Source organism: Dama dama, chromosome 33 (assembly GCF_033118175.1).
Source record: "Dama dama isolate Ldn47 chromosome 33, ASM3311817v1, whole genome shotgun sequence".
Taxonomy (NCBI): Eukaryota; Metazoa; Chordata; class Mammalia; order Artiodactyla; family Cervidae; genus Dama; species Dama dama.
Window position 1 is genome coordinate 57,988,718 of NC_083713.1, and position 23,985 is coordinate 58,012,702.

General features: G+C 35.9%; 1 protein-coding gene across 1 annotated transcript in view; it reads left to right on the top strand.

The window, feature by feature from the left end:
- The window catches only part of LRP1B (LDL receptor related protein 1B), a 1,867,078-nt gene that overhangs the window by 1,719,723 nt on the left and 123,370 nt on the right, over positions 1-23,985 (top strand). Inside the window, exons 76-78 of the mRNA XM_061135390.1 lie at positions 1,414-1,533; positions 3,126-3,367; positions 23,533-23,756. Coding sequence (XP_060991373.1) covers positions 1,414-1,533; positions 3,126-3,367; positions 23,533-23,756 — 586 coding nt within the window. The remainder of the gene's footprint in view (positions 1-1,413; positions 1,534-3,125; positions 3,368-23,532; positions 23,757-23,985) is intronic.

Genomic DNA, 23,985 nt, shown 5'->3' on the forward strand with positions numbered 1-23,985 from the left:
GTCGCAGAGCAGTGGGGAATCCTTGCAATGTGATACCTCAAGGAGATTCTTTTAACAGCATGCCATCAGACATTCTTCCCCATATTATCAATGCACAACTCCTTACTGTAATACTTTTTTTATGACTGAGAATTCATACTATGTATTTTACTTATCCCTGGTATACCATTTGTTAACAAGGAAATACAGTTTTAGCTCTTTACCCTGTATTGCAATTAAATGCAGAATTGCACTCCTGAGAGTGCTTAGGTTCACCTTGGGCAAAGTGTCATAGCAGAGCCCTGAGAATCAGGAAGTCTGAGTTTAAGCCTTGGCACTGTCATTTACAAATGTCACTGGGAAAGTCCTTATCTCTACAATTGAGGTTTTAAGACTCTGCTGAGTGCTAAACAAGAGATAATTACTACTGCTGTGCTTATCCTTAAATTCCTCTGATTCAAGAGAAGGATTTATCTTACAGATTTATTAGGGCAACTATGATTGATTACGGGGGCAGAGGAATTAGGCTGTTTCAAAGCAGAAGCAAAAGAAACTAGGTGATTCACCAGAATCACCTTAAAATTTTAAACTTTGGGGCATGTGTTAAGCCATTGATTATTGCCTAAGATTTATTTATTACTTAGGATTTTATAGAAAATCATATATTTTATTCATTTTTATACAAGTATTCACGATTTTATTGTTTATTTGCTTTTTTATTCAGTTGGCCCTTCTTATTACATTGTCACTTTCTATTATGAAGCCAGAAGTGTATTGTCTGTGTCTTCATTCTTTGTCATGAATTGTCCAAAATGCTGGCAATAAAACAATGATTAAATATTAATTTATGACTTCAGTCAAGTAGGGGATATGAATATGTTACCACATATATGAAATATAGTGTGCAAATGGCATAAGAGAGAAATCCCAAGGTAGCGAAGAGTGGAGAATCTATGTGATGGATAATCATTACCATTTATTGATGGAAATGAAGGAAGGCTTCACTTCAGGTGAATCTTGAGAGATAAGTAGAAATTCACTATGTAAAATGAGCATGGGTATTATAGGACAAAAGAATAGCATATGACATGTACAAATGTACAAATGTATGGAGGTAGGTAATCAGAAACACCAACATATGTCTATTTGAGTCAATGAAAATACTAGGGAAGTTTGAAATGGATATTTCAAAATGTTAAGTGGATTAACAAGCAAAGCACAATTGATGAGTCATTATAGTGAAAATATTGAGGAAAAAAAAATGGTTATGGCCAGAAAATATCACAGAGCAGTGTAAGAGTTTGAAAAGATAATGAAAGACATAGGAATAAGAAGTTGAAGCACACAAAATAAACTTTTCTTTGTTGAAATGAGGAAAGAATGAAAGTACTAATTGGGGATATGATGATGCTATTTTGAGCTCTTCTTTTCTAGACCTTAATGAATGTTTGGTATTTGGCACATGTTCCCACCAATGTATAAATATAGAAGGATCATATAAATGTGTGTGTCACCAGAATTTTCAAGAAAGAAATAACACCTGCATAGCAAAAGGTAAAGATAAATAACCATGATTTTAAATGTTATTATAATTTCTGTATAAACATATTATGGGGAAAAATGTTTCATATTGCATTTTAACAATGGCTTAATGCCTGAAAATATAAAATAAATTTCTTCTTAAGACTGGTATATTTGGCCAGTTTATTATCATTCTTAATTAATCTGGGAAGGTTTATATGACGGTCAAATACTTGGCTACTATTAAAATCACATTTGTGTTTGAAACAATTTGTCAGAAGGGGGTAGAACTTCAAAAGCCAGTGTGATAGAATATGAGATGTCTTCCGTATCGCCTGCTCTCAGTATACCCAAGGAAATATTGCACCTCTGGGATAAAGATAACAGGTTAAATTAAAGGTTAGCATTATAGGAGAATGGAATTTTGAATAAGAACTTAAGGTTTCAAAATAAAATTATGTTTTAAAATCCAGACCTCCTCTACTTAAGAATATCACTTTTTAAAAATTAAATGACAGGTATGGCTTTCTTCAATGTGGATTTTAATGCACTTATGTTTTTACTAAATAATATTGTAATTTAAATATTGTTAACTACAGGGAATGATTAGCAATGTTAATAAGACAGTTACTAGAAGAGGAAAGCAACATGATACAGTGAATCAAGCAAGGATGGCTATGCAGTTAGACTTGTGTTTGAATCCAGCACTGATCCCCTCTGATTGTGTGGACTCAGGGAAGTTATTAAACTCTCAGAGCCTCAGTTCTTCATCTATAAAATGGGAGGCCAAATCCTTACTTTTCATGTTGTTGTAAGAGGTGATAAATTGTCAAAGGCTTGATGCAGCTCCTATCACATGATAAACATCCACTAAGGGAGAGCTGTTGAGTCTATAGAGTTGAACTACAACTTGTGTATTAGTTATTGATTTTTGGTTTTTTTTTTATTTGAAATTCAGTTTCTCTTTATGGTTTCATTAATATTTTAATTAATATTTTCAGGATTCACCTTAGGGTTTTCTTATCTATGTATGCAAATGACATCAATATTGTATTGTAGGTGTCAAAACTTCAGGCTACATGATTACCTTTAGCTTAGCAAGATTCTAGAAAATATTAGGATTATGGCAATAAATACTGTTATCTTTGTATAATAAGATAAGAGAACAGTTGAGATATATGAATATTAGAAGAAGACTCTTCATCTCATAATTTTTTATTTGTTAGCCAAAGGTAATGGTCACTCAGGTACATAAACTAAAAACAGAAATGTATGAGGCTGAGTACAAAACATGGTATCTGAATGTTCAGATGCAAAGCACTGAAACATATTGTGACCTACCGAGCATAAATCCCTCTTCATAAAAAGGGTAACTACTAAAAATTTCTAGCTACAAGGTAAGCTTTGACCAAAGAAAACCTATATTAATAACTCTTAGAAATGTTACCTAAATATGTTTTATACAGAAGTCATGAAGACTTAAATGATGGTATAAAGCTGGTTTAATTTTATGGAGCAAGAACTGTGTTAAGAATAACAATTCAAGATGATTTAAAAGTACATTTGTTGCTTTTACATTAGTTGAAATTTACTTTATTTTTGTATTTTATTATAATAATCTCCAGGCTCTGAAGATCAAGTTCTCTACATTGCTAATGACACTGATATCCTGGGTTTTATATATCCATTCAACTACAGTGGCGATCATCAACAAATTTCTCATATTGAACATAATTCAAGAATAACAGGGATGGATGTATATTATCAGAGAGATATGATTATTTGGAGTACTCAGTTTAATCCAGGCGGAATTTTCTACAAAAGGATCCATGGCAGAGAAAAAAGGCAAGCAAACAGTGGCTTGATTGTAAGTAAATGTAATTGAATATTTGAAGGCTCATGACTCATGCCTCGCCCTGGTTTTTTTCCTGTTTTTTTTTTTTTTTTAATTTGTCAATCACAATATTTGATTGTGAGTTAATTAATCAATGATTCCTCCCAATATTCTCCCTGTATATAAATAAAAATATCATTACTCATTTATTCTTATAGCTGGATATACTTCATTTTAATTGCATGATATTATGTTTTTCTTTAATATATTTTCTATAGTTATATAAGAATGGAAATTAATAGTACCTAAAATTTCTAGAACTTTTAATATTTTATAGTATTTAATATATTATGAACATGAGTTTTTTTTCATCACCAGATCATATTGGAAATCATCACATCATTTTTACATTAGAAAATCAACTCAAAAATATACAGGTTAAATTGTTTCATTTTTAACAATATCAGAAATCTGTTTCTCTGCTAGGGAAAGAGACAATTCAATAGTGTAAGCATATCTTCTGACTCCTAATAACTATATTTCAGAGAACATCCAAAATAGAGCAGTGTTGTTTGCTGGTATATGACGGACACATTGATTATCATGGTTACTCCTTTAGAGAAAAATAAGCTAAAACATTTGTTTAGAGTTATGGTTTTAGGTTATCTTTTTTGTTTGAGGGCATGTCAATTTATTGTGGATTTTATGTTTTGAGGTAACCTGGCAAGAATAACAGATAAAGTACTTATTTTGAGAGATCCCTAGCCCATTCCCATACAACCAAAAAGTCAAGTATGGTATCTACCATAGATTTGAACTTGTACTAATGTACATTAGTAATGAATGTACCATAGATTTGAACTTGTACTAATGTACATTAGTAATGAATGTACATTCATTTGATGTAAATCTGAAACACTATTTTTATTCGTAGTAGGTGGCAATAAGCTGATTTTAAAAGAAGCTATATTATTAGCTTTTAAATTCAGGTCAGATTAACTGTGAGTAAAAATCCACCCATATCAGAGTGATTTATTTAACTACTCCTCCTGCAAACCCAGTGTTATAAGACAACTTCTCTGGTGCCTCAGATGGTAAATAATCGCCCTGCAAAGTAGGAACCCCAGGTTTGATCCATGAGTTGGGAAGATCCCTTGGAGAAGGGAATGGCTACCCATTCCAGTATTCTTACCAGGAGAATCCCATGGCCAGAGGAGCCTGGCCGGCTACAGTCTGTGGGGTTGCACAGACTCTGACATGACTGGATGACTAACACATAGGTCTATTAAGTGTTAGTCAAGGATAAAGCCAAAACTTTCACTGGATCACTCTACTCTCCAGCACCCACATATAATCTTCCTATTAGAATGAAAGACTGACTCAGTCTTGATTACCTTTATCTTTCTTCATCTATAAAACAGACATTGACTTTGCAAGTACATTGGTCCTGTGGTACAATTTTATGTATTAATGAAGTGATAATGACGTATTATGAAATTATATTATCCAGGGATTAGTCATGTTCCTGTTCTTTACTAGCCTTTTAGTTTCTCTATCTTCACCATTTAATAAGGTTTCCAGGGAAGAATACACACACATACACACACACATACATACTGTACATTAGTATTAATAGTTCTTGGCACATAATAAGCACTGTATAGATTTCAGTTCATTTCAGTTCAGTCCTGTCGAACTCTTAGCAGCCGCATGGACTGCAGTACACCAGGCTTCCCTATCCATCACCTACTTCTGGAGGTTTCTTAAACTCCTGTCTATCGGTCAGTGATGCTACTCAACCATCTCATCCTCTGAGGTCTCTTTCTCCTCCCACCTTCAATCTTTCCAACCATCAGGGTCTTTTCCAATGAGGTAGTTCTTCGCATCAGGTGGCCAAAATGTTGGAGTTTCAGCTTCAGCATCAGTCCTTCCAATGAATATTCAGGACTGATCTCTCCTTTAGGATGGACTGGTTGGATCTCTTTGCAGTTCAAAGGACTCTCAAGAGTCTTCTCCAACACACAGTTCAAAAGCATCAATTCTTTGGCACTCAGCTTTCTTTATAGTCCAACTCTAACATCCATACAAGACTACTGGAAAAACCATAGATTTGACTAGTTGGCAAACTAATATCTCTCCTCTTTAATATGCTGCCTAGGTTGGTCATAGCTTTTCTTCCAAGGAGCAAGCGTCTTTTAATTTCATGGCTACAGTCACCATCTGCAGTGATTTTGGAGCTCAAAAAAATAAAATCTGTCACTGTTTTCATTGTTTCTCCATCTATTTGCCATGAAGTGATGGGATTCGATGCCATGATCTTCATTTTCTGAATGTTGAGTTTTAAGCCAACTTTTTCATTGTCCTCTTTCACTTTCATCAAGAGGCTCTTTTGTTCTTCACTTTCTGCCATAAGGGTAGGGTCATCTGCATATCTGAGGTTATTGATATTTCTCCTAGCAATCTTGATTCCACCTTGTGCTTCCCCCAGTCTAGCGTTTCTCATGATGTACTCTGCATATAAGTTAAATAAGCAGGGTGACAATATACAGCCTTGATGTACTCCTTTCCTGATTTGCAACCAGTCTGTTGTTCCATGTTCAGTTCTAACTATTGCTTCTTGACCTGCATACAGATTTCTCAGGAGGCAGGTCAGTATGGTATTCCCATCTCTTTCAGAATATTCCACAGTTTGTTGTGATCCACACGTCACAGGCTTTAGCGTACTCAATAAAGCAGAAGTAGATGTTTTTCTGAAACTCTTGGTTTTTTAATGATCCAATGAATGTTGGCAATTTGATCTCTGGTACCTCTGCCTGTTCTAAATCCAGCTTGAATATTTGGAAGCTCATGGTTCACATACTCTTGAAGCCTGGCTTGAAGAATTTTTAGCATTACTTTGCTAGCATGTCAGATGAGTGCAATTGAGCAGTAGTTTGAACATTCTTTGGCATGGTCTTTCTTTGGGATTGGAATAAAAACTGATATTTTCCAGTCCTGGGTCCACTGCTGAGTTTTCCAAATTTGCTGGCATATTGAGTGCAGCACTTCCACAGCATCATCTTTTAAGATTTGAAATAGCTCAACTGGAATTCCATCACCTCCACTAGCTTTGTTCATAGTGAAGCTTCTTAAGGCCCACTTGACTTTGCATTCCAGGATGTCTGGCTCTAGGTGAGTGATCATACCATCATGGTTATCTGGGTCATGAAGCTCTTTTTCTATAGTTATTTGGCGTATTGTTGCCACCTCTTAATATCGTCTGCTTATGTTATGTCCATAATATTTCTGTCCTTTATTGTGCCCATCTTTGCATAAAATGTTCCCTTGGTATCTATAATTTTCTTGAAGAGATCTCTAGTCTTTCCCATTCTATTGTTTTCCTCTATTTCTTTGCATTGATCACTGAGAAAGGCTTTCTTATCTCTCCTTTCTATTCTTTGGAACTCTGCGTTCAAATAGGCATATCTTTCCTTTTCTCCTTTGCCTTAGCATCTTTTGTTTTCTCAGCTATTTGTAAGGCTTCCTCAGACAACCATTTTGCCTTTCTGCATTTTTTGGGGGGGGATGATCTTGATCATTGCCTCCTGTACAATGTATGGAATAACAGAATGATATTATGACAGTGATGAGTTGATGATGACAGTGATGCTGATGATAATTGACAAAATGTTCTTCCCTACAATGCATAATCTCACATTAAAAATTAATTGCAGATTACTCTTGTCTGAATTTGATAGTTGCTAAATATATATCTTTATTTTGTATATAACAACCAGTGAAAATGATTTGATAATTTTTTATATTTGTCCTTGGAGGGATGGATAAACACAATCAGTAACCTCCAGTTACTGTTCAGTTCAGTTGCTCAGTCATGTCCCACTCTTTGCAATCCCATGAACCACAGCACACCAGGCCTCCCTGTCCATCACCAACTCCCAGAGCCCACCCAAAGCCATGTCCATTGAGTCGGTGATGCCATCCAACCATCTCATCCTCTGTCGTCCCCTTCTCCTCCTGCCCTTAATATTTCCCAGCATCAGTGTCTTTTCAAATGAGTCAGCTTTTCACATCAGGTGGCCAAAGAATTGGAACTGCAGCTTCAAAATCAGTCCTTCCAATAAACACCCAGGACTGATCTCCTTTAGGATGGACTGGTTGGATCTCCTTGCAGTCCAAGGGACTCTCAAGATTCTCCAACACCACAGTTCAAAAGCATCAATTCTTCGGCACTCAGCTTTCTGTTTAGTCCAACTCTCACATCCATACATGACCACTGGAAAACCATAGCCTTGACTAGATGGACCTTTGTTGGCAAAGTAATGTCTCTGCCTTTTAATATGCTATCTAGGTTGGTCATAACTTTCCTTCCAAGGAGTAAGCGTCTTTTAATTTCATGGCTGCAATCACCATCTGCAGTGATTTAGGAGCCCGGAAAAATAAAGTCAGCCAGTTACCAGTGTTTCCCCATCCATTTGCCATGAAGTGATGGGACCAGATGCCATGATCTTAGTTTTCTGAATGTTGAGCTTTAAGCCAACTTTTTCACTCTCTTCTTTCACTTTCATCAAGAGGCTCTTTAGTTCTCACTTTCCGCCATAAGGGTGGTGTCATCTGCGTATCTGAGGTTATTGATATTTCTCCCGGCAATCTTGATTCCAACTTGTGCTTCTTCCAGCCCAGCATTTCTCATGATGTACTCTGCATATAAGTTAAATTATCATGGTCACAATATACAGCCTTAATGTACTCCTTTTCCTATTTGGAACCAGTCTGTTGTTCCATGTCCAGTTCTAACTGTTGCTTCCTGACCTGCATACAGGTTTCTCAAGAGGCAGGTCAGGTGGTCTGGTATTCCCTTCTCTTTCAGAATGTTCTACAGTTTATTGTGATCCACACAGTCAAAGGCTTTGGCATAGTCAACAAAGCAGAAATAGATGATTTTTGGAACTCTCTTGCTTTTTTGATGATCCAGCAGATGTTGGCACTTTGATCTCTTGTCCCTCCGCCTTTTCTAAAATCAGCTTGAACATCTGGAAGTTTGTGGTTCAGGTATTGTTGAAGCCTGGCTTGGAGAATTTTGAGCATTACTTTACTAGCATGTGAGATGAGTGCAATTGTGCAGTATTTTGAGCATTCTTTAGCTTCCCTGGTGGCTCAGAGGTTAAAGCGTCTGCCTGCAATGAGGGAGACCTAGGTTCGATCTCTGGGTCAGGAAGATCCCCTGGAGAAGGAAATGGCAATCCACTCCAGTATTCTTACCTGAAGAATCCCATAGAGAGAGGAGCCTGGTAGGCTACATCCAATGGGGTTGCAAAGAGTCGGACACAACTGAGCAACTGAGCAACTGGTTGTTTAAAGAAAAAAAATAATTAGTATAACCAGTAACCTCCAGTGACTGTTTTAAGTCAGGAGTCAAACTTACTTGATAACTATTTTTTTATTCTTATACAGTCAAGAACATAAATGTATAAATTTCATTTGTATATTTGCAGATTTTTAACCTTTATATATTTTACATTTTTAAAAATTTTATTAATTTAGTACAGAGTCTTTCACCATCAGTGAAAAGTTATTAGCCTTTTTCTAAAAGGATTTGAAGCTTCATTATTATTTTATTGGTAGTAATTAGATGTATCACATAATATATTCTTTCCATTCGTTTGTTTCTCTCTCTGTTACTAGACCTACCCATGACTAACAGTATTCACAAGGAAGAAAAGAGAATAGTAGAATGGTACATTTTCTAAAATCCCATTATAACTAACTAAATGTCATGCTTATAAGGCTGGAATCTCTGAGCCATGAATTTTAGTACCATGTTCTAAACCATTAAGCATTCCATATAAATTCTTACCAGTGTGTTATGTGTATGTGCATATATATATGTATATATAAAATATCCTTAAGGCTACACTGATAAAGGTAATTATTTAATTTTGATTACTAAACTACCTTGTAACCCTGATATCTCGATATTATAAATATGAAATAAATCCATTCTCACCGCCTTAATTTAATGAGCAATGTGTGTTCTAGAATGATTAGATGGCTTATCTATGGCCATGCAACTAAAACATGACAAATTTTAGACTTAACTTTAAATACTTGCTACATCTCCATTCATCTGGAAACCAACTAGTGTTCTGAAGTAGAAAAGTTCTAAAGTCCCTTCCAATAGTAAATATGTGTGGTTTTTTTTTTTTTTTCATTTATTTTTATTAGTTGGAGGCTAATTACTTTACAATATTGTAGTGGTTTTTGTCATACATTGACATGAATCAGCCATGGATTTACATGTATTCCCCATCCTGATCCCCCCTCCCACCTCCCTCTCCACCGTGGTTTTTAAAAAAATGTGACACAGTTTATGTTTATCCAGTTATTACCTGGACAATTTGTATTTATTTCTCTGAAATCCATCTTGTGTATAAAGAATTGATTTTTACCCCCATGGATTTCCCTGCAATGTATGATAGTTGCTCTTTTAACTGTCACCACATAGTCATCCATTAGTTTAATGAAGTGTAAGTAAGTGTTAGTTGTTCATCGTGTCCAACTCTTAGTGATCCCATGGATTGTAGCCCACCAGGCTCCCATGTCCATGAAATTCTCCAGGCAAGAATACTGAAGTCAGTTATGATTTCCTGCAGTCTATTTCATCTTCTAGGTTTTGGCACAAATACTACTTACCTGAGAATTCCCCACTCCTCAGAAAATAAAACTTAAAACTTTTCCCTGAGCTGAATATGGTCCATTGATTTCTCTCTCTGAATCGATAGGTGAAAGAAAGAATATGCAAATCAAACTATGGATGCTTTAGTTATTACTCCATTATCAGTGTATTCCCATGTGGCTTACTAGTAAAGAATCCACCTGCCAATGCAGAAGATGCAGGTCAGGAAGATCCCATGGAGTAGAAAATGGCAACCCGCTCCGGCACTCTTGTCTGGAAAATTCCTTTAACAGAGAAGCCTAGTAGGCTGCAGTCACTGGTGTCACAAAGAGCTGCACATGGCAGACAGCACACTTGTAGTCGCAGGAGATATCCACGTGATGTCAGGATATCTTGAAGGTATATTCAAAGATAGAGGAAACATTGGAATATTTTCTACTTCAGAAAAGGGCAGAAAATATGTTGTATTAGAAATCAGAAAATATTGCTCAGGCAACTAAATATTAACTGAAGTCCATTCTAAAGGAAAATAATTATTAACATGATCTTTTTTAGAAATCACGAAGGGAATTTCTCTTCTGTGAAAATGTGAAAATGGTTGGAATAGCAATTAGGATTTCAAATTTAAAATTCACATGCAGACTGTTATTTATAGATAGAAATGCCTATGATTTTCTAACCCCCTGAGCTATAAAAAATGGATAGTTTTTTTTTTCCTTTAAGAAAATTAAATAATTTAAAACTTAAAAGACTGACATGATTCAATCTATATGTAAAGCATAATGAGATTTCTGAATTTGAATTTTAGTAGTCAGAAGAGGATATGATAGCATTATGCAACAATTGTACATACTTTCTGGCAATTTATCATTTCTAGTATGAAATGCTAGATAAATGATAGCAAGCACTATAAAGTAGGTCAATGCTTGAAAAATGCAAATAACTAACTATCCATATTAGATTTTACCATTAAAGAGCTGAATATTCCTGAGCAAAACAAATGGCTCATCTGATCTACCTGGTCTTAAGAAGTGAATATGAAATACCATGCTTGGCATATTCCCCATTATGCAAAAGAAATTGTTCAGAATAAATATAATTTTATTCATGAATAATCATACCTTTTTCTCAAAAAGTTGATTAGAACCATTTTTCCTGAAAAGCTTTAACAAAATATTCAATTAAGTTTTTCTTTAATAGGTTTCAGTTTTTAATTGGAGTCCTAGCTATAAATCTCCTCCCCAATATATGAGTCTGTGTGTACTTCTCACACACATACACATATGCATGCATAAATTTATAAGTATTCCTATGTAACCACAGGCTTCCATGGTGCCTCAGCAGTAAAGAATCTTCCTGCCAATGCATGAGGCACAGGTTTGATCCCTGGGTTGGCAAGATCTCCTAGAAGGAAAGGGCAACCCTCTCCAGTATTCTTGTTTAGGAAATACCACGGACAGAAGAGCCTAGAAGGCCACTGTCCATGGGGTTGCAAAGAGTCAGACATGACTTAGCAACTAAACAACAACAATAATGTACCCAGACAAAAGTGTGTGTACATAAATTTTAGCAAAAACTTCAAAGTCTTGTTTTAGGACATTTGGGTAGTGGTAAAAATTGATAGTTTTTTTTTTTCTTTCTTTTTTTTCGTATTATAAATTTACATGCATGCATGCTAAGTCACTTTAGTTGTGTCTGATTCTTGCAACCCCACGGACTGTAGGCCACCAGGCTCCCTCTGTCCATGGGATTCTCCAGGCAGGAATACTGGAGTGAGTTGTCATGCCCCGCTCCAGGTGATTTTCCCAACCCAGGGGTGGAATCAGAGTCTCTTATGTCTCCAGCATTGGCAGGCAGGTTCTTTACCACTAGCACCACCTGGGAAGCCCATTATAAATTTAAGACACCACTAAACTCTAAATTGAAACTAAATTGAAATATAATTGCTTGGCTAAAATACTTTTAAAACCATCAGAGTTTATTCAAATCAGTCAACAACTAAAATAATTTATTATGATTACCTTGGAAGAGATCTGAAGCTATCAGCTACTTCGTTACTGTCATACTGTGGCTTGATTGTTATTTATTAATATAAGACAGGCACTCAATAATGCATACTGTTTAGAATTGATGGTTCTCGAATAGTTGTGATCAATTGTCAAAATTTTACTGAACATAAATCTTCTAAGGCCATATAAAACATAAAATTATGCAATTAATAATACTAAATTATTGATCAGATTGCATATCATCTTAAGGTGACCAGTCAAGTTGTACTCATTCATACCCGAAGCATTATTTGGGCTTCCCAGGTGGCCCTAGTGGTAAACAACCTGCCTGCCAATGCAGGAGACCTAAGAGACACAGGTTCTATCCCTGGGTCAGGAAGATACCCTAGAGAATGGCATGGCAACCCACTCAAGTGTTGTTGCCCAGAGAATCCCATAGACAGAGGAGCCTGGTGGGCTATAGTCCATAGGGTCGCAAAGAGTTGGCCACGCCTGAAGCAGCTTAGCATGCATGCAAAGCATTATTAGAGAGTCTTGTTTGTTAGATCTGGAGAGTTTGTTTGTTAGGGTTCTTGGGATATGATAAAAATAACAGAATCTTGTCCTCATGAAGTTTATATTCTGTGGAACAAAGACAAAATCAACTAAACTAACACATAAATACTGCTGCTGCTGCTAAATCGCTTCAGTTGTATCCAACTCTGTGTGACCCCATAGATGGCAGCCCACCAGCCTCCCCCATCCCTGGGATTCTCCAGGCAAGAACACTGGAGTGGGTTGCCATTTCCTTCTCCAATGCATGAAAGTGAAAAGTGAAAGTGAAGTCGCTCAGTCGTGTCTGACTCTTAGCGACCCCATGGACCACAGCCTACCAGGTTCCTCTGTCCATGGGATTTTCTGGCAAGAGTACTGGAGTGGGGTGCCATTGCCTTCTCTGAACACATAAATAAATACAAAAACTCCAATTTTTAAAAGATGTATTGAAGGAAGTAAAAAATGGACTTAGAGATAAAAACTTGAATGATATAGGCTTGAGTAAGATGATTAATAAAGGCACATTTGAAGAGAGATTTGAGCTAAAGCCTAAGAAATGAGAAGGAAGTAATGTCATCTTCCTTATATATAAGACAACTGTTTTATTTTTTCTGTGGAGAATGGATTTGGTGGGAGAAAAGACTATAACAGAAGGAGGCCACATAGAAGGGCTATGCTCCCGTAGAAATGGTGGTATGTTGCTCTACTATAGTCTCAATGAAGTGAAAGGTAGTGAGTAGAATCTTAAGGAAAAAAATGTTTGCAAATAGAATGAATGTGAAAAATGAGGACAGAAAGGATTCCAGACTGACACCTGGTTTCCTGGATTGTATAATTTGAAGGATACTGAAAATGGAAAATTGTGGGTTCGGTTTTAATTATGCTAAGTCCAGTAAGAGATACAATGAGAAAGTCAGATTTGCAGTGATGTAGTCAAAGCTTTATCTTAGATCTCTGGACTGGATTTGCATTAAGGAATAGAAAAATTGAGGGGATATCTAAAACCATGAAACCAGGTTTGATTTCCAGGGGAAATTAAGAAGGAACTGGAACCAAGCTCTGAGACTAGATTAAAATGATGGCAAGGACCAGCCAGTGCATTAGAATAAAACAAGAGACTGTAGAATCACAGAAACTAAGAGAAAAAAGTGTTTTGAAAAGGAAGTTTTGGTTATATTTCTAGTATACTGCTGAAAGATCAAGTAAAGGAAAACAAAGGAGTGTTCAAAAAATCTGAAAACAGAAATACATTAAGGACCTTGAAAAATGCTTAGAGTCATGGAGGAAGAGGCATCATCAGAGAGCATTCAGTAGTTCCAAATCAGTGGTTCTCCACCGGGGATGACCTTTCACCCCAGAGGACACTAGGTAATGTCTGAAGACATTTTGGATTCTCAGCGTTGAGGACTGCTGTTGGCATCAAGTGAGTAGAGGCCAGGGAGGATGCGTAACATCCTACAATGAATGAATTAGTTCGTCACAGCAAGGAATTATTCTGCCCAAAATACCAATAGTGCCAGAGTTGAGAAATCTTTTTCTACATACTAACAGTAAGAGTCTGTCCAGTTAACCTTTAAGTAGCTCTTTTTCTTTGTTACTTCATTTGATGTGATAATAACTAATACAAAATAGTTCTGAGATGAATCACCAGTATAATTATTCTTTTATTGTTCTCTCCTTTTCCTCACCTCTCAGTATCTTTGGCTAGATCCTTTTCTGCTTTCCTTTTAATATTGGAATGCCCCAGGCTCTGACCATGATCCTCTTCTCTCTAGCTTCCTCACTTCCTAATAGAGTTCATGGTTTAATATAAAATCACATGCTAAAAATTGCCTAATTGAGACCAGGCTCTATCTAACTGCTTGCTTTTCCTTTTGGATGTTAAAAAAAAAATCCCCAAGGTAGCACACATGCCTAAAAATAAACTTCTCATATGATCCACAAAATCTGCTTCCCCAATGTCACTTAATGGCAACTCAGTTTTCTAGGTGCTCAAAGTGAAAATCTTAGAGGCACTGCTGGCCCCTCTGCTTCTTTCATAACTCCAAAATCAGGCAATATTATTGAATGTACCTTCAAAGTATGTCTAGGAGCTGATTACCGTAACATCAGCTAGACTGCAAGGATCTAGTTTTGAACCACCTTCGCCTTTCTTCTGAATGAATGCAATACCCTTCTGATTGATCTCTTTGCTATCCTTATGACTCACAAAACAATAACCAGAATGCCCTGTATAAAGCACAATCAGCTTACATCACATCTTCAAAAATGTTCAATGGTTTTCCATTGAAAAGACTGAAATTCTCCTAACATTTCTTAAGGTTTTAAAAGATCTGGTCTCCTGTTACTTCTCTGATTATCTTCACTACTTTCCCCTTTACTCACTCTTCACCAGGGAAACTCTGCTATTTCTGAAACCCATCACTACCTACTAAAGTAAGGCCTTTCCTGAAATGGTCTTTTGCCCTAAAATGCCTTTTAGCCAGATATCCTACATGATTCAATTCCTGAACTCCTTCAATTCTTTGTTTAAATGTCATCTGAATGCATAACTTACTGATAATTGTAATCTCTTACCCCATTCCCATCCTGGAATCCTCAATGTCCTGCTCTTTTGCATTTCCATAGTACTTTTTTACTGCCACATAATTTATTCATTTATTATATTTATAACCTATTGTCTGTCTCACCTCACTATAAATAAATATCCAGAAGCAGTGGCAGTTTTCCTTTTTCCTATTCTACTACTATAATCCTAGCACTTAGAACAAGACCTGTTGTGAAGTAGATACACTTTTTAAATTAGAAACAATAAATTAATTGAAAATCTTGGGGATGCGTGGCAATAGCATATCATTCTTGAAAGTTATCCTTTACAAGTTATGCTTCTCATCCTTGGTATTCAATTTATCACAAGTTTAAATATTTTTACCTCCAGAAATGTCTCATTTTTTTATCCACTTTTGTTTCACAAAAGCCTAGATTAAAATTTCACAATCTTTCCTCTGGAGTCCATTGAATAAACCTCGTCTGAGTTTCTGGTATCCCCTTGGTCCCCAGTCCCAAGCCATTCTTCATACCACAGGCAAAATAATCTTAGAATAAAACCTCAGCATCATATCGCCCTCCTTAAATATTTACATTGAAAAATCATGGTCTTACAAACCTCTCCATGATGTTTAGCCTCATCTCCCAACATACCCTTCCCGCCTTCTCCCCATGAGAATATGCATATACCCTCAAAAACACATTTTTTCCAGCCATAAATAGATTATGTTTCATTTACAATAAAGCAACTTAACTTCACAATCTTTCTTGTTGTTCAGTCCAAAAGTTGTGTCCAAGTCTTTGCAACCCCATGAACTCAGCATGGCAGGCTTCCCTGTCCTTCGCTATCTCCCACAGTTTGCTCAAACTCATGTGCACTGAGTCACTGATGCTATCCAACCATCTTATCCTTTGTTGCTCTCTTCTCCTCCTGCCTTCAGTCTTTCTCAGCAGCAGGGTCTTTTCCAATGAGTCAGCTCTACCTGTCAGGTGGCCAAAGGATTGAAGTTTCAGCTTCAGCGTCAGTCTTTCAAGTGAATATTCAAGGTTAATTTCCTTTAGGATTGACTTGCAACTAAGGAACTTTGAAGAGTCTTCTCTAGCACCATAATTCAAAAGCATCAATTCTTTGGTTCTCAGCCTTCATCATGGTCCAACTCTCACATCCGTACATGACTATTGGAAAAGCCATAGTTTTGACTAGATGGACCTTTGCTGGCAAAGTGATGTCTCTACTTTTTAATATGCTGTCTAGGTTTGTCATAGTTTTCCTTCCAAGGAGCAAGCATCTTTTAATTCCATGGCTGCATTTACTATCTGGAGAGATTTTGGAGCCCAAGAAAATAAAATATGTCACTCTTTTTCCCCTTCTATTTGCCATGAAGTGATGGGACCAGATGCCATCCATTATCTTCATTTTTTGAATGTTCAGTTTTAAGCCAGCTTTTTCAGCCTCCACTTTCACCTTCATCAAGAGGCTCTTTAGTTCCTCTTCTCTCTCTGCCATTAGAGTGCTATCATCTGCATATCTGAGCTTGTTGATATTTCTCCTGATAGTCTTGATTCCAGCTTGAACTTCAACTAGCCTGGCATTTCACAAGATGTACTCTGCATATAAATTAAATAAACATGATGACAATATTCAGCCTTGTTGTACTCCTTTCCCAATTTTGAACAGTCTGTTATTCCATGTCTGATTCTAACTGTTGTTTCTTGACCTGCATACAGGTTTCTCAGGAGACAGGTAAGGTGGACTGTTATTCCCATACCCTTCAAATTTTTCCAGTTTTTTTGTGATCCACACAGTCAAAGGCTTTAGCATAGTCAGTGAAGCAGAAGTCGACATTTTGCTGGAATTCCCTTGCTTTTTCTATGGTCCAACAAATGTTGGCAATTTCATCTCTGGTCCCTCTGCCTTTTCTAAACGCATCTTGTACATCTGGACTTTCTTGGTTCACATACTGTTGAAGCCTAGCTTGAAGGATTTTGGGCATTACCTTGCTACATATACACATGTATATTCATAATTTGAATGATAATTTAAATTTCATAATTTAAATTTCATCGATGGATGAAACATTGAACTATAAAAGCCCAATTTATGTGTACATATTCATATACATATATATATAAATATATCTATCTGCTACATAGACTGAATATTCCACTTTATTTATAAGATGCTTACCTAATGATTCTGAAAACACACTCTAAACATTTGCTTCTCTGTTCTCCTTTTTTATGTGTTTCTTGCTATATCTTATAGATACAAGATTTATTCATTGAAGTCAAATTATTTTTCTCTCTAAGGCATGGGTTGCAAACCACTTATCACATAAGAGAAATGAGTGAAACAGATTGGGCATAGCATTAGGGATACAGGTGAGAGAGGCAAGCTGAAGACATGCTTCATTAAAACAACAGCAGCTGATTGATTCTGTTACTCTGGAATGTTTGTCTTCTTTTGATAGACTATCTTATATAGCCTTAGTTTTTAAGAAAAAAAAAAGTTTGATTTTTAAAGTGATATCTTCTAATATTAAAGTTAGAATCTACTTTTAAAAACCTTTTAAAAAAACAAAACTTTAAATTTAGTGTTCAGCCTACCATTTTGCAACCTCTTCTTTCAGATAGCTCTAATTTGCATCTCAGCTGTTGTGCTTATTTAAATTGTAACTATCAAAGAAAAATTTAACTATCAGAAGGCATCTTGTCTTCTAATTTCAGGTTACTCACATAGGGAGACAATGTCAAAATTGCCCCATAAGTACCAACAAATTTTTTGCTTACTGACTAATGCATAAAAATTCATACTTAGCATTAGATGCATCCCTAAGGTTTATATAGAATGGATGAAGTTTTAAACTGTTATGTAAAATTTAGTGTTTAGAAGTTAAACACTTTTACAGATCATTTGATCCAAAGCCTTTATTTTTATATGCCACATAATTCATGGGCTTCCCAAGTGACTCAGATAGTAAAGAATCCATCTGCAATGCAGGAGACTTAGGTTCAGTCCCTGGGTCAGCAAGATTCCCTGGAGAAGGAAATGGCAACCCACTCCAGTGTTCTTGCCTGGAGAATTCTATGGACAGAGGAGCCTGGTGGGGTATACAGTCCATGGGGTCACAAAGAGTCAGACATGATTGAGTGACTAACACATTCACTTCCACTTTCATAATTTATAGAGTAACTAGGACTAGTTCTTAAACCAACTTTCTGATTCCAAATATGTTGTTTTCTAGTCTTCCATGATATCTTCTGTTTAGCTGGTAGTTCAATTGAAAATTTTGGCTCGGTTTTGTTATTTATGGTAGGTAGGTGGTAGATCATAACAAATAAGTTTAAAGAACACTGAGTATGTTTTAAAAATGATAAATCACATACAATATTTACCCTGATATCCAAAGACAGATTTGTTACTTTCTGGATACTGTCAGAATTATGTACTTTTATTTGGTTTCCTTTTCCTATGACAGAGCTTATGCCAAGTTGATGTAGTCCTAGTGTAGACTCTTGTGGCTCAGCTGGTAAAAAATCTGCCTGCAATGCGGGAGACTGGGTTTGATCCCTGGGTTGGGAAGATCCCCTGGAGAAGGGAAAAGCTACCCACGCCAGTATTCTGGCCCAGAGAATTCCATGGACTGTATAGTCCATGGGTTTGCAAACAGTCGGACACGACTGAGAAATCTTCACTTTCATTTTCACTTTAGTGTAGATAAATACTACATATTGTAATAAAATTATTAAAATTGAAACCATCTTTTCAATTAAGCTTTAAAAATATTCAGATTGAAATAATCTTTTCTTAAGAATAGATTGCTGATAGAAGCAGAAGTTTCATCCCTGAAGTGGTTTTAGAATTCGTACATATTCTAGCTCTTAAATATAACTTTTTTGGGTTTTGGGGGGAGGGTTTCTCAATTGCTGTATGAGCTTGATTGAAATAACAATTATCTAGGTATTGAAGACCATTACTAAGCCAAAGAATTTAGTAATGTTCAGAATTTGTGTAGTCCTTACTTTACTATTGGGCTTCCCTGGTAGCTCAGCTCATAAGAATATGCCTGCAGTGCAGGAGGATCTGGTTCGATTCCTACCCATTCCAGTATTCTTGGGTATCCCTGGCAGCTCAGGTAAAGAATCTGCCTGCAATGTGGTATTGACTAATTTATGAGAATTTAATCTGATTCACATTTTGTGAACCAAAAATGTAAATAATCTTATTCTTACATATGGACACCCCCATCCACATCCCACCACACACACACACCTTCTTTACAGTGTTGTTATATCTGTGTTTTACTAGCATTGCATCAGGGGATAATTAACTTCATCAAAATGGACTGAATTTTCTGGTATGTATAAAGGTAACAAATCAGGAACAAATGAAATATGTGGCAACTTCAATTATCCTTGTGTTAACAATATATTCTCAAATTATATAGCTAACTATAGGAATTTTGTTTTAAAAAAAGACAGGATTTCCTCAGTTCAAATGTTTGAATCCTCCTTTCATAGATTTTCCTCTTTCCTTGATTTAAAACAAATGTCTTTAGTGACTTATATCTTTAGTCTACTGAAGCTGGCACTGTGACAGATACCTTACAATCTGCAGCTGTTAAGGATTAGTAGTTTAAAGCAGTAACCTCTAATTGTGTTACAATCAAGCTGCCAATTTTTTGGCAAGATTTAAGCATTTCATTCATTCAACTAATATATCTCTATAAAGAAGAATGCCTCAGGCCTCAAAACTTTGTGTATTTAGAGGGCTTATTAGGAAAGAAATCATCTGTCTGGAAAAAGCCATCAAAATGTGTCTTCTACTTTGTGCAAAAAAATGAGAAATGCCTTTTGTTGTCTGGGTAACCACACACCTCTGCAATCTCTTAAACATGACATACTGCATTAGCGCCTCTAGTTCATTGGTCTCTCTGTCTAGTGTGGGAGCCAAAGAGGCAAATTAGAGTTTCATATTCTCTCCATGCTTCCAATCTGATGTGTTTGGTTGTTTTTCAGTCTCTCTCAAGACAAATGGCGTAACCATCCTGTTTTGGTTATTCATTTCAGTCTCCATTCTAGGCCAAGTACCTCAGTTTACTTTTCCTGTGTTTTCCCATTTTTTGTGTTTACCTGATTGATTTTGAACTTCTCCATAAGACCCACCAACAATTTGCCTTCCACTCTTCAACCAACATTCATTCAATATGAGATTCCCTTTTAGATGACTAATGCAATCCTCCCCTTAGCTCAGTTGGTAAAGAATCTGCCTGCAATGCAGGAGACCCCAGTTTGATTCCTGGGTCAGGAAGATCCCCTGGAGAAGGACCCCAGTATCCTTAGGTTTTGCTTGTGGCTCAGCTGGTAAAGAATCCACCTGCAATGTGGGAGACCTGGGTTCAATCCCTGGGTTGAGAGGATACCCTGGAGAAGGGAAAGGCTACCCACTCCAGCACTCTGGCCTGGAAAATTCATGGACTTTATAGTCCATGGGGTTGCAAAGAATCTAACATGACTGAGTGACTTTCAGTTTCACTTTCAATGCAATCCTGGTCAATCTGGATTATTTATTTCTATAGAACTCACTTATAGTGATTTCCTAATTTGGCCATGGTTTCCCTAACAATAAGACCATCTTGTTTCTGTCTTCTTCTTCTTGTTCATCTTCTGTTCAATCTTGCTCTTTTCAGTGATGAGAATTACTGAGCATTCAGTATGTTATGATTAAGGATGAATACCTAGTAACATCTTCACCTGGTTGCCATAATTCCCTGAGAATCATCTTGTCACTGATGATTCATGACTTTAGGTTGAATTTATTGGGTGTGACCATCCTTTACTCCATATTCTAACTACCTTAGTTGATACGGGAATGACGTTAGAGATTCCTTGATCAAGGAACCAGAGAATAACTATGTGGATTTAAATGGCTCTATAACTCATCAGTGTATCTTGTGCTCAGCATTTAAAAGTAACATTTATTCTAGTAATATGACCTAACTTCTATATATCCTCTTGGAATTCACCATTAATAGAATTTTCACCAGTCAGCTTTTCTGAAAAGTATCACAAAATCAGACTTCTGAATGTTACATGATCCTTAGGAATTTGAGGTTTTAACTGTTAGCAGAACAGGAATATAAATATAGAATGGAAAGATAACCAGCTCTTTTTTGAGCATGAGTGAAACAAAATGAAAATATTAAATTAAAAATAAAAAGTGGAACTTGGCATAAAATATGTCCTATTTAGCAAGGATACCACTAGGAAAGAAAAATCATGTAGTATATTAACATTTTATAAAGGCAAATTTGGGCTTCTCTGGCGCTCAATCAAGAAAGAATCTACCTGCAATGCAGGAGACCCAGGTTCTATCCCTGGGTTGGGAAGATTCCCTGGAGAAGGAAATGACAACCCACTCCAGTATCTGTGCCTGGGAAATCTCATGGACAGAGGAGCCTCATGGTGTACAGTCCATGGAGTCTCAAGAGTAAGACACAACTTAGCGACTAAACCACCAAACATCACCAAAGGCAAAATAGGGTATTCGTCTATGTTCATGCTGGGCAAGTGCATGGTAAAAGATTGCTCCAGTGGTGTTAAAAAAGATAAATATGCTCCAAAAGGCTTTATACAGTTCATAATGGTTATTTTCTCCCATTTTCTCTCATGTTTATAAATTTAAGATTTACGTTGACATGTCCATACCATTTGTTGATAAATTTACTTTTAAATACTGCCAAATCAAAAACAGCAATTACATTTAATTTAAATGATACTGAAACACTTGAAAATTATTTTGTGGTTTGGCTAGGACAAATCTTTATATTTTACCCATTTATAAATATTATTTGTATGGAATGTTTAGATTATATTGTATTTCAGAGTACTTTTCATTTAACTTTAGGTAGCTATGAGCTATCATTGGGTAGATGGATAGTATTTACTCTTAGAGTAGAGAAATAAGGCATTGTAATATTTCAAAAGTTTAGTTTTTAAATCAATCAGTGAAAAGACTGATAATAAAGGCCATTAGAAATTTCTAAAGGTTCTGTGTTTAATTTGAGCCATATTTTCCTTCCTTAAGATCTCAGTAATCACACAGCAGATGGTGACTTGCAATTCTTATTTCTTGGCATCTCATGTTCTTTTTGAGAAGTTCAGTCTGTTTGCTTTTAACCCAAGCACAATTTAACAAAATGTGCTCACTAGTAAAACACAGAAGATACAGTCATCTGTTAAAAACCCACATTTCCACTTGTAACCAGGTCTTAACGATGCTTTTACACATTGATGACATGTCTAGTTATAATCACCTTCAAATAATTGTTTCTAGTCTTGATATAATACCCCTGAGAATTCCTTCTCACTTTTGGCTATGCACAATAAACTTGATCATGTCAAATTAACTATTACACTAGCTTCAGCTCAAAGTGATCAAGTTAATTGAAGGGCACAGAGCATATGTTATTTTCCTTGCTGTCTATTCCCAATGAACTCTCTTACCTTTGTCTCACAATAATTCAGTAATATACTATTACACAGAAAATCCAAGCTAGCAGATTTAATATAAATGACAGAGTTTGTAACTTTCCTTGAAAGACATTTTAATATAGCATCTCTCTAAATGTACCTATTTGTATTAGCATTCTTTTTTTATTTTAAATCAAATTATATATGGTAAGGATGCAGAACAACTGGAACTTTATTAAATTGCTGAAAAGAGTGAATATTAGTAGAGATGCTTTGAAAGAAAATTCTAACCCTATCTATTCAAGCACACATATGTATACCGTGGGCTTCAATAGTTCTATTTCTTATTAAATGTTCAATACAAATGAGAGTTCATGTCCACCAAAAGATACCTACAGGAATATTCATAATTTTTATTGTAATGGCCTAAAATTATTAACAAACAAAATGCATATTACCAGTAAAATGATAAACAATTTGATATATATTCATGAAGTTAAATATTATCCAGAAATAAAAACAATTAATAACTGACATACACAACAATATGGATACATGGACATGATGTTGAATAAAAATCAGGAATTGAAGAGTACAATGATGTTTATGTGGATTTGTTTAAACTGATCTATGACATTAGGCATTAGAATTATGCTTATTCTAAGAGAAATACTAACTGGTAGATGTCATAAGTGAACCTTCTACAATTCTAGAAATATTCTAACAGGGTGATAGTTAAACAGGGGCAGTGATAGGTAAAATTCCAATGAACTGTATACTTAGGACTTATGAAATTATATAGCTATAAAAAGTAAGAATAATGTATTTTTTAAAATCTATATAATAATTAATACCTGATCACATTAATATGATTCCCAAATAATCTCAATATATAGATATAGAAAGCTCCACCAATTTGCTTTTGAAAATACTGTGGTTTGTTGTTTTGTTTTCTTTTTTAGTGTCCTGAATTTAGAAGGCCCAGGGACATTGCAGTTGACTGGGTTGCTGGAAATATTTATTGGACCGACCATTCTCGAATGCACTGGTTCAGTTACTACACTACTCACTGGACCAGTCTGAGGTACTCTATCAACGTAGGGCAGCTGAGTGGCCCCAACTGTACCAGACTCTTAACAAATATGGCTGGAGAACCCTATGCCATTGCTGTAAATCCTAAAAGAGGGTAGGTTAATAACATGGTTATTGATGTTTCTTGATATGACTATCCATTTTTAGAGATTGTCCCACCTATGTTCTGTAGTGTTGTTTCTAGATGAGTGTTCAACATATAACAGAGTCACAAGACTTGTGAAAATCCCTCTACTCCTTCTATACAAAAGCATGCCCTTTTTATACCAAATGGTGGTGATTTGTGTTTTTCTCTGAACATTTGTATAAATGTACTTTATACA